The sequence below is a fragment of the Coloeus monedula genome (assembly GCF_965178545.1).
Source record: "Coloeus monedula genome assembly, chromosome: 4".
Taxonomy (NCBI): Eukaryota; Metazoa; Chordata; class Aves; order Passeriformes; family Corvidae; genus Coloeus; species Coloeus monedula.
Genome location: NC_138784.1, coordinates 29338941 through 29352715, shown reverse-complemented (window position 1 = coordinate 29352715; position 13775 = coordinate 29338941). Strand labels below are relative to the sequence as shown.

Sequence of the window (13775 nt, the reverse complement as noted above, 5' to 3'; positions counted from 1 at the left end):
TGAAGCCCCAGGGCTAAATGTTCTGAGGGAGGAGAAAAAGCTCTGATAAAAATACTTTGTGTTTTGTTTTCAGTGAACCCTGTATGGATTCTAGCCCAAATTGAACCATCAAAACTTTTGTGTCTACATTATAGCTTCAGGAGATCTAGTACAAAACCATCGATACAGCCCAGGCCGTGGCTCAGCTGATCAGATGAATCTACTTTAATTTATCCTCAAAAAACTACCCTAATAGTTATTCAGCCACCCAGCTAAATTGCATTCTATGCTCCATTGGCTTTAATGTCTGATTAGGTGCTTCACTTAGTCACCCACAGAAATGAATTTAGAGTCATCTGAGATGCTGCAAATGTATGTTGCTTGGAATCTGACTGAAGCTCCAGACAGGTATGGTTATTTTATATATCCTGTACCATAAAGTCCAAGCCTACACAGATGTCTCAGACATCTCAACTTAAATATGAGGGCAACTGAACTGAGTCCTACTGACCTGTAAATAGACATGTAATTGTCTATATTTGAACTTAAAATCTGCCCCGTTCTTTTCGGGCTAAGGGAAAAGGTGGCCTGCCATCAAGACCCACAGGTGCAAAGGTTACTGAGGTGAAGGAGAGGAAGACTCAGAAGACACCAGAATGACAAAGTCACTTTACTCATGTGAAAAGCCAAGGCTACACTGGTACTGAGAGGAGCTCCACAATTTTAGTGTTAAGTTCTGTAGATCTGCCCTGAAACTAAAAGCAAATCCTGGTTGTGAGGGTGAGGTCCAGGTGAGGGGACTGAAACTCATGGTTCTAGGCATATATTCTAAGATTTTATCAGATGTATAGTAAATCTTAAACCACAGCTTATTCCAGCATCACTGGGACTTATATTCCTTCTACTCTGCCAGAAGTATGGCTTGCTGTATGTATATTAACAACTTATCAACAGCCAGTTTTAAGGTTGCCTTAATTTCTGGGTAAACTACACACAGACAATGCCTTGTAAATCTTCTTAGGGTCCAGATGATGCTTGAGTACCCTGGTGAGTACCAGTGGTAGCCATTATGGGCCTGGAGAGCTCATAGCCTGGATGCTGCAGAGATTGATCTGCATGTTAGGAGTTGGCTTCCAGAAGTCACTGAAGTCACTGCAGACTAGAACCCTTGTCAAAAATTGGCCTCTTTTTCATCACCTGCCACATGGTTAATTTAAGAAAGGTGCTGGCAGACTGACAGACTCTTTTTTAGCCTTCATCTAACTCAAATCACCAATATGTGTATCTTTGGTCAAAAGATCTGGTGGTCTCCACAATGGCAGGACATGGAGCCAATGCACTTAGAGATTTTCTTAAAGGTGCATTTCTCTCTAAGGAAATAAAATTGCTTCTGTCCTCTATATTTAATCTCAAGAGAGATTAAAGGCAAGAAGCATTACTGTGTATTCCAGAGGAGCAAATCCCAGGAATGACACGTGAGAGAAAAGAGTCTCCAGATAAACTTCACTGAATCAACCTCCAGAACTAGTAACAAAATGAAAGAAATGAAGAAAGAGACAGAGAGGAAGGGGGAAAGAAAAGCCAAAACATAACTCAAAACTATATCCACAGCAGTCAGCAAAGGGGAACTGAGAAGTTAGACCATGCATTGCAGTGAGAAACCAGGTAAATACTTTTGCAGGTAAGTTCACAAGATGAATACAAATACAGAAGATTATTAGAAGGTAAAGAAATGCATATGCAAATAAATGGAAACTCAAGACATCTATATTCAGTTTCTAGACATGTTACTCTGTGTAATTTAAGATTTGTTTCAGCTGCCTAAGCATCAGGACTCTACAGCTGTCTGAGGAGCTGAACTTGAGCTGCTAATCATGAAGAGTCTGGCTGCCTCTGGTCCTCAGCAATATCTGTCAGCCTTGTCTAGATCTCCTGGATTCCCTATGGTATTTCAATTGGTACTAGACACCTATATTTAAGCAACTGACTCGAACTGTTAAACATTCTGTTAGTAGGTATTTTGAGAATTAGTGCCTCTTACATCAAATGTATAAGAGTTTTGAATCCCACCCTGCAGTCACTCCATGCCTCAGTTTCCCAACAGTGAAAAAGAGAGATTAAAAAAAAAAAAAAACCCAAACCACTTATGCAATACTTAGATCATTAGGCAATGGAAGCCACAGAAGTACTTGGAGGGGTAGAGATGCATGTCATTTTAAAGGAATGAAAGCCTAGGATCTAATGCAAATATTAACTGTTGACAGCGAAGAGTACTTTAGAATGCCAAAGATATGATAAAATGCTTCGTATTTTTCTGTTAACTCATTTTGAATGCTGGTCCCTGTTTCTGTCATAAGGTGCTTTATAGATCTTTTTAAGAGACTCTTTTTTCATCAAACTGCAATTGTAAGCGTTAAAACTTCAGAATATCTTAAATTATTAGGACAATCTACAAATGGATAGTCATATGCAGTCCTTAATCAGAACTAGTCCCCACTGGGCAGTGATTTGATTGAACTGTTTTTATCTCTGTGAATCCAGAATGGAGTCTTTGATGAAGTTTCACAGTTGTAGAAAGCTGCATGAGAGCTTTTAGTGACCTTGCATATTTATATATTTACATCTGTTTCTCTGCAAGTCAACTTTTTTTTCTTTTCTCAGCATAATAAGTGATGTAGGCCTGCAAGTCTGCATAAAATTACAGCTTCTCCCAGGGATATCCATTGCACCTACGCATCAAAAAGATTCATAAGTTTTATTATTGTTTATATCTCGTTCATATACTGTGATTTATGACTGATCTTATTGTTTTCTTGCACTTTGGAATTGGTTTACCTGCAAAAGAGCCTTCACATTAAGAAACTGCAGTATCATCTGCATCTTCAAATATAGAGTATCTGCACAAAGTCACTACACATTTTTACATCTGAAGGACACTGCAGCCTATTACACAACAAATGATCAAAGTTAATGATGATTGCATATCCATATACATATTCAAGTGTCATACTACTACAAGCACACGCAAGCCAAGTCTTGGGACTGAATCTGCCCGGGGCCTACTGAATATGATGGAAATGTCACTCCTGCACGACACTAACAGTGGGTAGGAAATGCACTTGCTATGTGCGCAAACACGCTGCAAGTAGAAATAAAGTATTTCATGAAAAAACACTGATTTTTTTAATACTATGTTTCAATGTCTTTTTAAAACATACATATTGATAAAGTACTGAAAAATATTTATACTGTAAAGTTAATAGGAATACAGCTGTTTCTTCCTATAAAGTCCACATACTGCAGGTAAGATAAACAAATCTTCCTAATTCTAACTACAGTCTAGCGAATAACTTTCCTAATGCCCAAGGGAGACTAAACACAAGGAGTTAATTTCCATGATCTAATGAATGATTAACCATGAAATCTTTTTATCAGAAAACCACTTTTTTATTAAAATGCTAATTTAATTAATATAATTTTGCTGTTGAGAGTAGTATATATAGGATCTATTTGTTCTCAGATGTATGTTATTCCATGGACATTAATTATAACATTGTGATATTCCCTCTTCTGTTCTGAACAGCTAGTAAGACCTGTACTACTAAATCATACTTAATAGGAGTGTGATGGTTGTTGCTTAGGCAACAGAATGAATAAATGCAGGTCAGAATGTGCTTCCAGAAAAACAAAAGCAGGAATATAGTACAGAATGAATAAGAAATATGTCTTAACTGATTTTTAGTGCATTGAACTATTACATTTCTTCGATGTAAAGTAGCTAACCTATCTGAAACATTTAAGTTAATAAGATTTTAAACTCAAGTTTAATATGTAAACCACTGTAATAAAGGTAAAGCTGTTCTGTCATATTAAGGAAGGCTACAACACACTAAGTTTGGAATAATCGGAATTTTTCTCTTAGCATAGCAGGTGTTTCTTCTCTCATTTTCCTATATACTTTCTAAGTTTCATTTTCCCTTTAACATTTTGGCTAGGAGGAAAAATAGCTTTAAAAACACTCATTTAAATTTTTCAAGAGAGGCTTTTCTTACATAATGCTAATGTATTCAAAGGAGTGATATAAAAAGAAATCGATGTTTTATTTCCAATAAAATTTAGGAAATATTCAATTTCTGGTACAGACAAAAACTGAAATATGCAAAAGCATGATGAACAGTGAAATCAATACATTGAAAATTATAAAACTACTGAAATTATACATTTTTTTATTACTATACAATTTCCCAGCTCTTTTTTTGTTATTGGATTCATGAGTCTAATAATCCATTCCCATATGCATGCTACCCCAGCCAATATGAAGAGTAATTATGTGTTTTATCTGTAATATATCAGAAAAGGCTTAAAAGGACCAGAAAACACTGGCTAACAGAAGTATGCAGGCAAAACTTAATCTGCCTGATACATTAAAAGTTTGATTTGTATACAGCATAATAAAATCTTGTATGTAATTTGTATGTTTACATAATTACAGTAATAAGAGATGTAGGAAAGTCTTAGAAATTCTTTGAGAACATGGTTCAGGCCCCTCCAGAGCCAGGGTATGACTGAAAAGCCCTCCAGGGCAGTTTATTTTACTTCTCTGGTGCTCCTAATTTACATGTGGTAGGTGTACCCCTCTGCATTTGTTATGCCTCCTACAGCCTCTTGTGAACAATTTCCTTTTGTAACCTCTTTAAGACCAAATGATCACCTACTTATGTAACTAAGGCTACAATATTACAACATATATAAGAATATGTAGCATTTTGGGAAACTGCAGCATGAAACACACTTTTTTTTTTCTTTTTTTCTTCCCCATATTGCTGGGCTGACAGCACAGCTTTGTTTTAAAGAATATTTAAAGGTATAGATTACAAAGATTTTTACTGATCTAAGCAAATGATCACATGGCAGCCATGTAAAAACAGCAAGAAACCTCTACATTATTATAATGTGTAAATGGCAGAGATATGTGCCTTAATTTTTTGATCAGTAGCCCAAAGGCAGGTAATGATGCTGGCAAAATAATTTAAAGAGGAAGAACACAACTCAGGTGATGATTTTATAGTCGTAATATTCATGCCATTTCACTTCTGTTTCTTATATGCCAGATACAAGTTATAAAAAGTTAGACTTGTTCCCAGGTATACATGGATACTTAAAATACATTTTAAAGTATGTTTTAAGCCCTGACACTTTTTAAGAAATGCAGTCAGGATTTTTGGAAGAGGCACAAGTAAGAGGAATACTGAAGCGGGTAGAAAAGTGATTATATAACAGCCTTCCAAGTAAGCTTCTCTCTTTAGTGTCAATATTCATTTCAATGGAAAGTTTGTGCATGACAGGTCTGTTACTTTACACCACATGGTGATACTGTAAATCCTGAACTAACTAAAATTTCATTTCATTCAAATATTCCTGATAAATGCCTAGAGCTAAAATATGAAAATGGAACAATTAATAGGAATTCATTACTTTTTCTCCCAGGGCATAAGTTTCAACAAGTGAATCCCATAGCCTGATTATCTAAGATGCAAAAATATTTAATCGAGACATCCAGAATTACTTGCAGAGAGAACATACTTCATTAAATAATCTTCTGTTATTAAAATACCTCTCAAGGCAAGAATGGCATTGCATGTTCTTTAATTATCATTACAAGTTAATGCTGAAATAAAAGTAAGAATGTGATGCATTGCAGAAAGGGATGTTTGCAGCTTTTTGATACTATGAAAATCCTGCAATGGATTAACAGAACTGTGCATTTTTCTTCTTTAATCAGAAGATTAATGAGGGAGAGAAAGAACCTTAATATTCAGTTTTTATTTTACCAAATTTCAGGCTAGACTATTTTGTAATGTGTACAGTCTGGAAGTTTATAAAAAGACAGTTCATATATTAATTCAGCTACATAGGAAAGTGAAACATGAAACAGATCTTAGTGCAATGCAGATTAGCTCTAAGGTTTTTATGAGCACGTAAGAGACAGACAAAAAAGGCAGCTACAGTGTATATACACAGCTATGCACGGAAGGTTTCTTACCATAAATTGAACATTGTCAAATCCATTAGCCAGCAAGTGGTTTTCATACTGAGGTAGCCCAATATTTTCCAACCATTGTCCCACTGTCTGGACAGGGCATCGGGGTCCTGTAGGAGGGTGAAGAGGGAGGCGTTTAAGCAACGAATAACCATCCACTGGATAATAGCGGTAGTCCTGGGCTGAGAGGTGGCATTGCCACATCGTGTTCCTGGAAAAGTTGGTATCAAACGAGCCCGCCAGCTTGACAGATTAATGTTTTCAGCAAGCAGAAAAGTCAGAAGTAAAACATAGTTTTCAGGGCAGTATATAACGCAAGATCTGATCGCAGCTCTACATTTCCTGGTTATTAATCTTTACTACGGACCAGTACGTCATACAGTAGGGGGGAAAAAAAAAAAAGAAGCATATCAAGCTGTCAGCTAAGCTGTTCTCCGTTATATGTGATTGTTGGAATACTCCACAATGAGCAATGCACTGCCAGCAGCAAGAATTCTTTTTATCAAGTACTCCTACACTCATCAGTATGCAGCTCCATGCTTCTTGCTCCCCCTCGCTCGCTCCCCTTCATTACCCAGCCTAGGCTACACCTCGCATTTTCAATAATAGCCATCAGATAAGGCAGATTTTTTTTTGTCTGCAAGCTGTAAGCCTGCTGCTGCTGCTTCCTCCTACACACCCATCCAAGCGTCAATCTTGAATGATGAGAGCAGTCAAAACAAATGCAGAAAATAGCAAGATTCAAAAGCAACCTAGAGCACTTAAATCTGAATAGAATCTTCATAGCAGTTATGCTTTACATATCTATTTGTTGTAGATTTTTACATTTCACAAGACATTAAGAGATGCAATACTTAAAGCATAGCCCATGGCATGGTTAACTATGCCTTCCCTTTTCCTCTTTTAATGTATGGTAAGTAGTGGTCCACATCTCTGCTTATATAATAGCAAAACCCTTTAATGAATCAATAATGAATATATTTCACAGTTTTTCTCGTGTAGTACAGCAAAAGACATAAAAGGCACAACAATTTTAGTCAAAGTAATTAGATTATCTGCATGATTTCTTGAACCGTAAAATATTATAAGACGCAAGAAAACCTTCACACCAACATATAATAATTCATCTTGAAAAGGCCACCATTTCAAATGAATAATTAAAAGAATGAAATTGTAAGTTTATATCCTTTCCCACAAAAATGTGAATGATAGTAAGTAGACATATAAGATTCACATGATTTCTAGAGAGGATTTAAATTTTATCAACTATAACTGGGAAAAAAAAAAATCATGAATTTTAAACAAGCGGAAAATTCATTTTCTGCATAAGAAACCAAATACCTCATGATGTGTTTTCTATCTACATTCCATCTTTGAGACAGTTTCTCTTGAGATGGAAATATTTTATTCCTTTGTTCTGAAAGGAATGTTTACTAAACTTTTGTTTTTCATAACTGTGTGAAAGGACTCAGCAAAAAAAGGCAGGAAATAGGTATATTCAGGGTACAATTCTAGAAGGAATCCTGTCAGCGGTGCTTCATTTATTGAACATATTAATTACTTTTTTTGTTTGTCTTATCCATTGTGAATCTCAAGCAATGACCATCTCTGAGGAGGAATTTAATTCCAGGCATGAGGAAATGATAGATATTTGTCAAGGGGATAATATGGGACTGATGGTACTATGGCAGACAATTGTTTCATAGAAATCCAAACCTACAGTCTGACCAACACATTATATTACAAAGTCTCTGCAATTACCACACAGAAGGTCCCTGAGCAGTCACAGAACAGATTCTAAATATAGCTGAATATTTAGAATTAACAGTATTTTAAGAGTTTCAACTCTAATCTGACTAGTCCTTGGACTAAAACTGGATGACCTTTCACTCTGATACTGATGCTTGGATTTGAGAAACGTCTCATGCAAACCGAAGTCCATAATGATTTTTTCTAGCATAATTTTCATTGAGCCATAGAAGAGCTTTCATGAGGTTGGAAAGTTGCCTAAGGTCTCTTATAACACCTTCTGTTATTCCAGGTATTCTTACTGACTTGATAAATTTACTACACAAAGTATGAAAGGTTCATTAGGTCTTTAAAAAGAATACTGAACATTCATCAGGCACTAGTAAATCTGCTGTTGCTGATGAAACTTTTAGGAGTTTTCTAATTGCTAAATGCACTTCAAATAAATGACTGGATGATTAATTTCTTCTTGGAGAAAGTAGGTATACCAAATTGATAGGAAATCCAGGACTCACGGAGATACAAATGCATTTGTTCACACATGTCTGGAGATCATGCCTATTTTGCAAAGTTTTCTCTACTATGAATCAATATCTTTGTATATAGACAGATCATAATCCCTTTAGGACTGTGCCCAGTCAGCAGCATGAAGAAGGGTAGGCTATATTGAGTTGAAATATAGGGGACTTCCCATGAGAAGGAAAATTCAAAAGACTGGGCAAGATCTTCAGGGGCAAACTGAGAACAAAGTTATCTTAAAATGAGAGTTATATCCTTTCTGAATTTTTCTTAGTTGACTGAGAATTAATAAACTTCTTTGAAAAGGATTCCTGATTTTGTCGTCCCCTTTCCCCTATAAGCAGAAAAATTGATATCAGAAAGAGATCTAGTGAAGCATAATCCCTTTGAATGGATTATGCATGACTGGCTCCGCTATTTCCTATAAATGCAGAGACACAAATATCTCTGCATTGTGTTCCCCAATACCAAGAATTTTCTGCCCACAAAAAGGCACACACAACCATCAATATACTAGTTTCATGGTCAAACTGCTTCTTCCTTACCTTACTATAAACGGCATGGAAGCTATGCTGCCAGTGATGAGGAGTGCTTGGCTCAATGCCTAGCAACAGTGTAGGCAAAATTCAGTTGCTGAGTGGCTCCCCAGACACATTTCCTCATGTAGCTGTTGGTACTGTGTCTAACTATCTCCATGGCTCCGGCACTGGATGATTATAGCACTGCTGGTCTCACTGTGCACTCTCCTCCAACTCTGTCCTTTGCCAGTATAACTACACGTCTGAACCCATCAACACAACATAAGGTTGCTCAGCAAGGGGAAAGAAAATAAGGAGAAACAGTCAGCTTGCTGTCTAGTCCTCATCCCTGACTATTGTCTCATTGCTAAAGTATTCTGTTATCTACAAGTTTTCTTCCCTCCTTCTCCCACCAAAGGTTGTAGCAAGGCAAAGGCAAAGGCAGGTACAGAACAGAGCCAGGACTGTTTGGATTAGGGAACTTGCAGCTCTTTAAGAGATCAGTTCAGGTGTCTTACCTCAGCGGGGTTGCTTGGGCAGTTTTTCTGAGCCAGTGCAATGGGAACCTGGAGCAGATGTTCCTGCTTTGAGACTAAAAGGCTATCTCTTGATTTTTTGAAGTCTATGACTCAGTGCCAGCCCCACCAGTGTGCTGCTGCAGGCAGTGCCTACACTTTGCCTGTGCCTACAGCTGGTGCCGACACTGAAAAACACCATGCAGACTGTATGAGATGGTCTCACCTCAACATATTTACACACTACCATGCTTTCCTGTCATTCCAAAGGACATAAATTCCATGATAATCCTTCTGTGATACCACAATCAGAAAAGATGTACCCATTCCTACATAGGAAAACTGACACATAGGTCTCTTACAGAGATAGCAGTACTTGGCTCTTTCTTCTCCAAGGCAACAGAAGAAGCACACTGAAGTGATGTCTGCAAGAAAGATGCCATCTGGTATGCTATACGATAATTTCTACAAGACATCTTGTTCCCAATGGGATTCAGAATATGTTTATTGTGGGCTTTGGAACTGACTGAATCTGTGATATCAGAGGGCACATGATTTCAAACATATTGTAAGGCAGATCTGCTCTAAATGCTAAGAAATTTAAGGTCCTCTCAATTTTATTTTTTTTACTGTTAACAATATGAATTTTTCTTGATTTTTCTTCATTTGTTTTTTTGACTGAGGAGAAGGAGAAGAAACTGCTGTGATTATTTGTAGAGGAGGTGTTCCCCCAGTCATTATGAATAGACGACTTTAAACAATTCTTTTTTGCTACCTAAATACCTGTTAAACATTGATAAACACTTCTGATGTAAAGAAATCAAAAAGTGGAGGATTTTAGTAGCAACTAGTACTGGCCAAAAAATTTCTGAGTAGAGAATATGAAAGAATGAATCATTTAGGTAAGCTGGCAGCCAGTTTAGCAAAGCTGGAGAAGAAATTGATGCTAGAGTAAGCACTAAAAAGTTTTTTTTTTTTTTAATTAAAGCTTTCAGCCTTGTCCAAAGCTAAATGGGATAAAATTTTTCTCTTTATATTTATGAATTCAGGCAGATAAAAAAGTTACCTGTCTGCATTGTGACAGAACTTGTGCATCAGCAGTTAGCACGGCAGGGTGTTCTAGTGAATAAACTAACCTAATGCATGTATTCCTGAGAGGAGATAAGGATAGCTAGGAATAGGATGTTGTATGAGAAAAACTATGCCTAACATCCAGAAGACCACTATAAATAAATTTTATTATGGGAGAAGCATACTAGGTTCCAAGAAGTGTATGCAAGATTCTGGTTTATCTTACACATTTCGGTTATACTATAAGGCAACTCCAAAGGCTTAGAGATTTTAAATGATCTTTTCCATAAAACTCTGAAAAAAATGGATGCCTTACATAAAATCTGTAACTTCTGTCAGCAGCCTGGCTCTTTGGGTGATGATGGCACTGTGGATGATAATATTTGGTGATGCTGAATATTTCTCTGAAAGTGCTTTTAGAGACATTTTTCATGGCATATAAAACAAAACAAAATCAACAGGGACAGCTTGAATTTAAGTAACACTATCTAGCATCTGTGATCTAAAGGTTACATTCCATTGCTTATGTGTAGCTCAGAACTCACAAAAATAGCTCTCAGATCACAGCTAATCAAGCTAATGGAAAAACCCTCAGCGACTAGGAAAAACCATCCTCACAGCTCCTTTCTGATTTTTATACCCATATTGATTATAACTCTACATTACCACTATGTAAGTACATATTACCATTATGTAAGTACTGTATCTATAATAACTATAACCTCAAAGTCAACAAAGAAAATTCATTTTACTTGACAGATGATTTGTCAGCATTGACCTATACTTTGTGAACTGTACTGGCCCTTCTACGAGTTTGCATTTCTGACTATTGATGTACTATTTACCCAGAAAGAGCTCAGTCAAAGCACTCCACTATATCATGAAACATGCATTTGTCACAGACATTTCAAAGTTAGAATATTTTTCATGTTCAGTTGATTGCTTTGACAACTTTAATTTAGCCTCCTTCAGAACACATGCTGTTCAGTCAATGAGGAGCAGATCTCACTGGAAAATTAAAATACCTGTTTTCTAGAGCACAGCCACTGGACTAGGATGATATTTTATTTTAAATTAATAGATTTGGGGGGTAATTTTTTAAAGACATTGGGACAGTCAAACTATATTATATAGCACTGCAACACTCATGACTTCAGTCAGGTGTATATCCTTGGCTTACAGAACAGAAATACAAGATGCATACTACTGAATCACAAGAATTAGTTAAGAACAGATGGATTTTTCACTGCAAGACCACAGGATCAACTGCATTGGATCAGAACACAGCTTTATCTAGATCATCAATCATCAGCTTCGATCACAATGACTACTATTAGATGATTACAGAAGAGCATAAGAATAAGATGGACGTCCAGTGATCCTTTCCTAGCATTTTCCAGCAATTTGCAGCTAAATGTCTTTCTGAAAGAGAAAGTGCCCTATGCTTGTCATTTATGTATTTTTTTGACAGTTTGGTGGTTGATGAAATATGGTCTAAGAAAGTGTTATCCTTATTCTGACTTCAATGGAAGTTAATAATATTTTCTGAAAAAAGGAGTTACTGTCTCAGAGCAGTTTCTGTCCTTGTCTTGGGAAGTTTTACGGGATAATAGTAACACTACACTCACCACCTATGAGTAATCATTTTCACTGCTTTCGTCTAGTAAGAAAAAAAACCTTGAAAATTTACATGACACCATGACCAATCAAAATATTTTACTTAATTCAGTAAAAATTTTAGACTACTGTTAAAAGCTAGTACACTGAGTGCATATATATGAAAGACGTATACTGCATAGTCTTTCTAAAAATACTAAGGAAGCTCAACCCTTTATACTATAATTCCTGGCACCATAAATCCAAATTTATGTAATTTCAAATTTGAGCAAATCTTTTTTCAGCTCTGTGCTAAGCAACACTGGACTAGCAAACAAGCAGAACTAGGTAACAGAGAACTATTTGAAGAAAGTGCTCAAAAAAACCCGGTATCTGCACAGAGATATCTTAAGAAGTTAATACAGTTGTTAAATAAGTGGTAACCTTGATTTCATAAATTTGGTAACTGCTGCAAGGTCCTGTGAAGAGCTGTGGAAACAAGAAGCACATCCTGGCACATATCTTTGAAATTCTGAATAGTGAAATTATACATGATGGAAGATTGAAGATTTCTCCTGGCATTATTTTATAAAGCAGATTCAACCTGAGGCAGTGTGGCACTTCTTTTTCTGTTTGCTTTTGCCTAGCTGGGTTCAGAGGCTCCCTTGCCCCCAGTGCACCAGCTTTTGGAGAGAACTCCTCCTTTGAACAGCTGATCAGGTGAATTCCCTTCTCTCCTTCCTGTTCTTTATAACTTTGTTTTAGAATTCATTTTCTATGCTCCCTATTTATCTCACTTCTTCTTATTCTCCTTGTAAATGATGGTCATTTGCTCTTTTGTCATCATTCACCTCCAGCTACTACAATTTTTCTGTTTCACATCAGTCTTTTTCCTTTTTCTAATCTTCTTCTCCCACTTCCCCTTTCAAATCTTTTAAAACAGGTAAAAAAAAAAGTTCGTTTAAAAATGAAATTACTTATCTAAGATTAAATTACCCCCTGAGATTTCTTTAGAGTTGGATTTGGTATTTGAGGTAATACTAACTTAACTTCAGTGGTCAGTGGAGCGTGTTACCATCACCTGGCTCTGTCCACTGGGTGCAGATAGCTCCCTGCTTTTTAGGGAGCAACCATCCCTCTCAGCTTCCTGACAAAAAGTCAGGTTCTCAACAGGAACTTGCCTTATTACACAAAAACTCTATAACCACCTTCTGTAATATTTATCCCCTGCTAACACAGGCTCTGCAGCACCACAAGAAAACTGCAGCATCTTTCAATGAATAATAAAGACGTTGCTGAGTGGGTGGCATGCTGGCACAGCTCTGGCAACTCACTGGACTGTTTGCATATGGATGAGCTTACATAAACCCAGTTCGACCTGTCTGTGAGCTCCTTCATGCCAACAGCTCACTCTCCCACCTCTGGAGCCTAGGGTCTTGCTTCAAGAAGCTGTGCTGATGCTTACAGCAGTGCAAATACCTCTCATGGCACTGTACTTAGTCCTGTACAGCTTTTTGTTTTAGAAATTGGAATGATACAAACACAACTCTTCAGACAAGCTTCATAAAATGTTCTCCAAGAATCATTCCCCACCTAGTTCATTTGTCAAGGCTAAAGGAACTCAGATTGAGCTCAAGCAATCCTACAGGTACATGTCACCTGAAAATGCACTCATCAGACTAGTTCCACTAATGTTTTATAATTATTATTGCATGTTAATGACTATTTCCTATACTACAAAGCAGATCAAAACTTGAACTGGTTTAATAAGCAAACCCAACACCTACA

The 13775-nt window shown here is 36.8% G+C and overlaps 1 protein-coding gene across 4 annotated transcripts in view; it reads right to left on the bottom strand.

Annotated features, from left to right (window-relative positions):
• ANKS1B (ankyrin repeat and sterile alpha motif domain containing 1B) overlaps nucleotides 1-13775 on the bottom strand; it is a gene marked incomplete at both ends in the record, with an annotated part of 412015 nt that overhangs the window by 187097 nt on the left and 211143 nt on the right. For all 4 annotated transcript variants that reach the window (XM_082280940.1, XM_082280941.1, XM_082280943.1 and 1 more), the window contains one exon: nucleotides 6023-6129. In XM_082280940.1, coding sequence (XP_082137066.1) covers nucleotides 6023-6129 — 107 coding nt within the window. The remainder of the gene's footprint in view (nucleotides 1-6022; nucleotides 6130-13775) is intronic.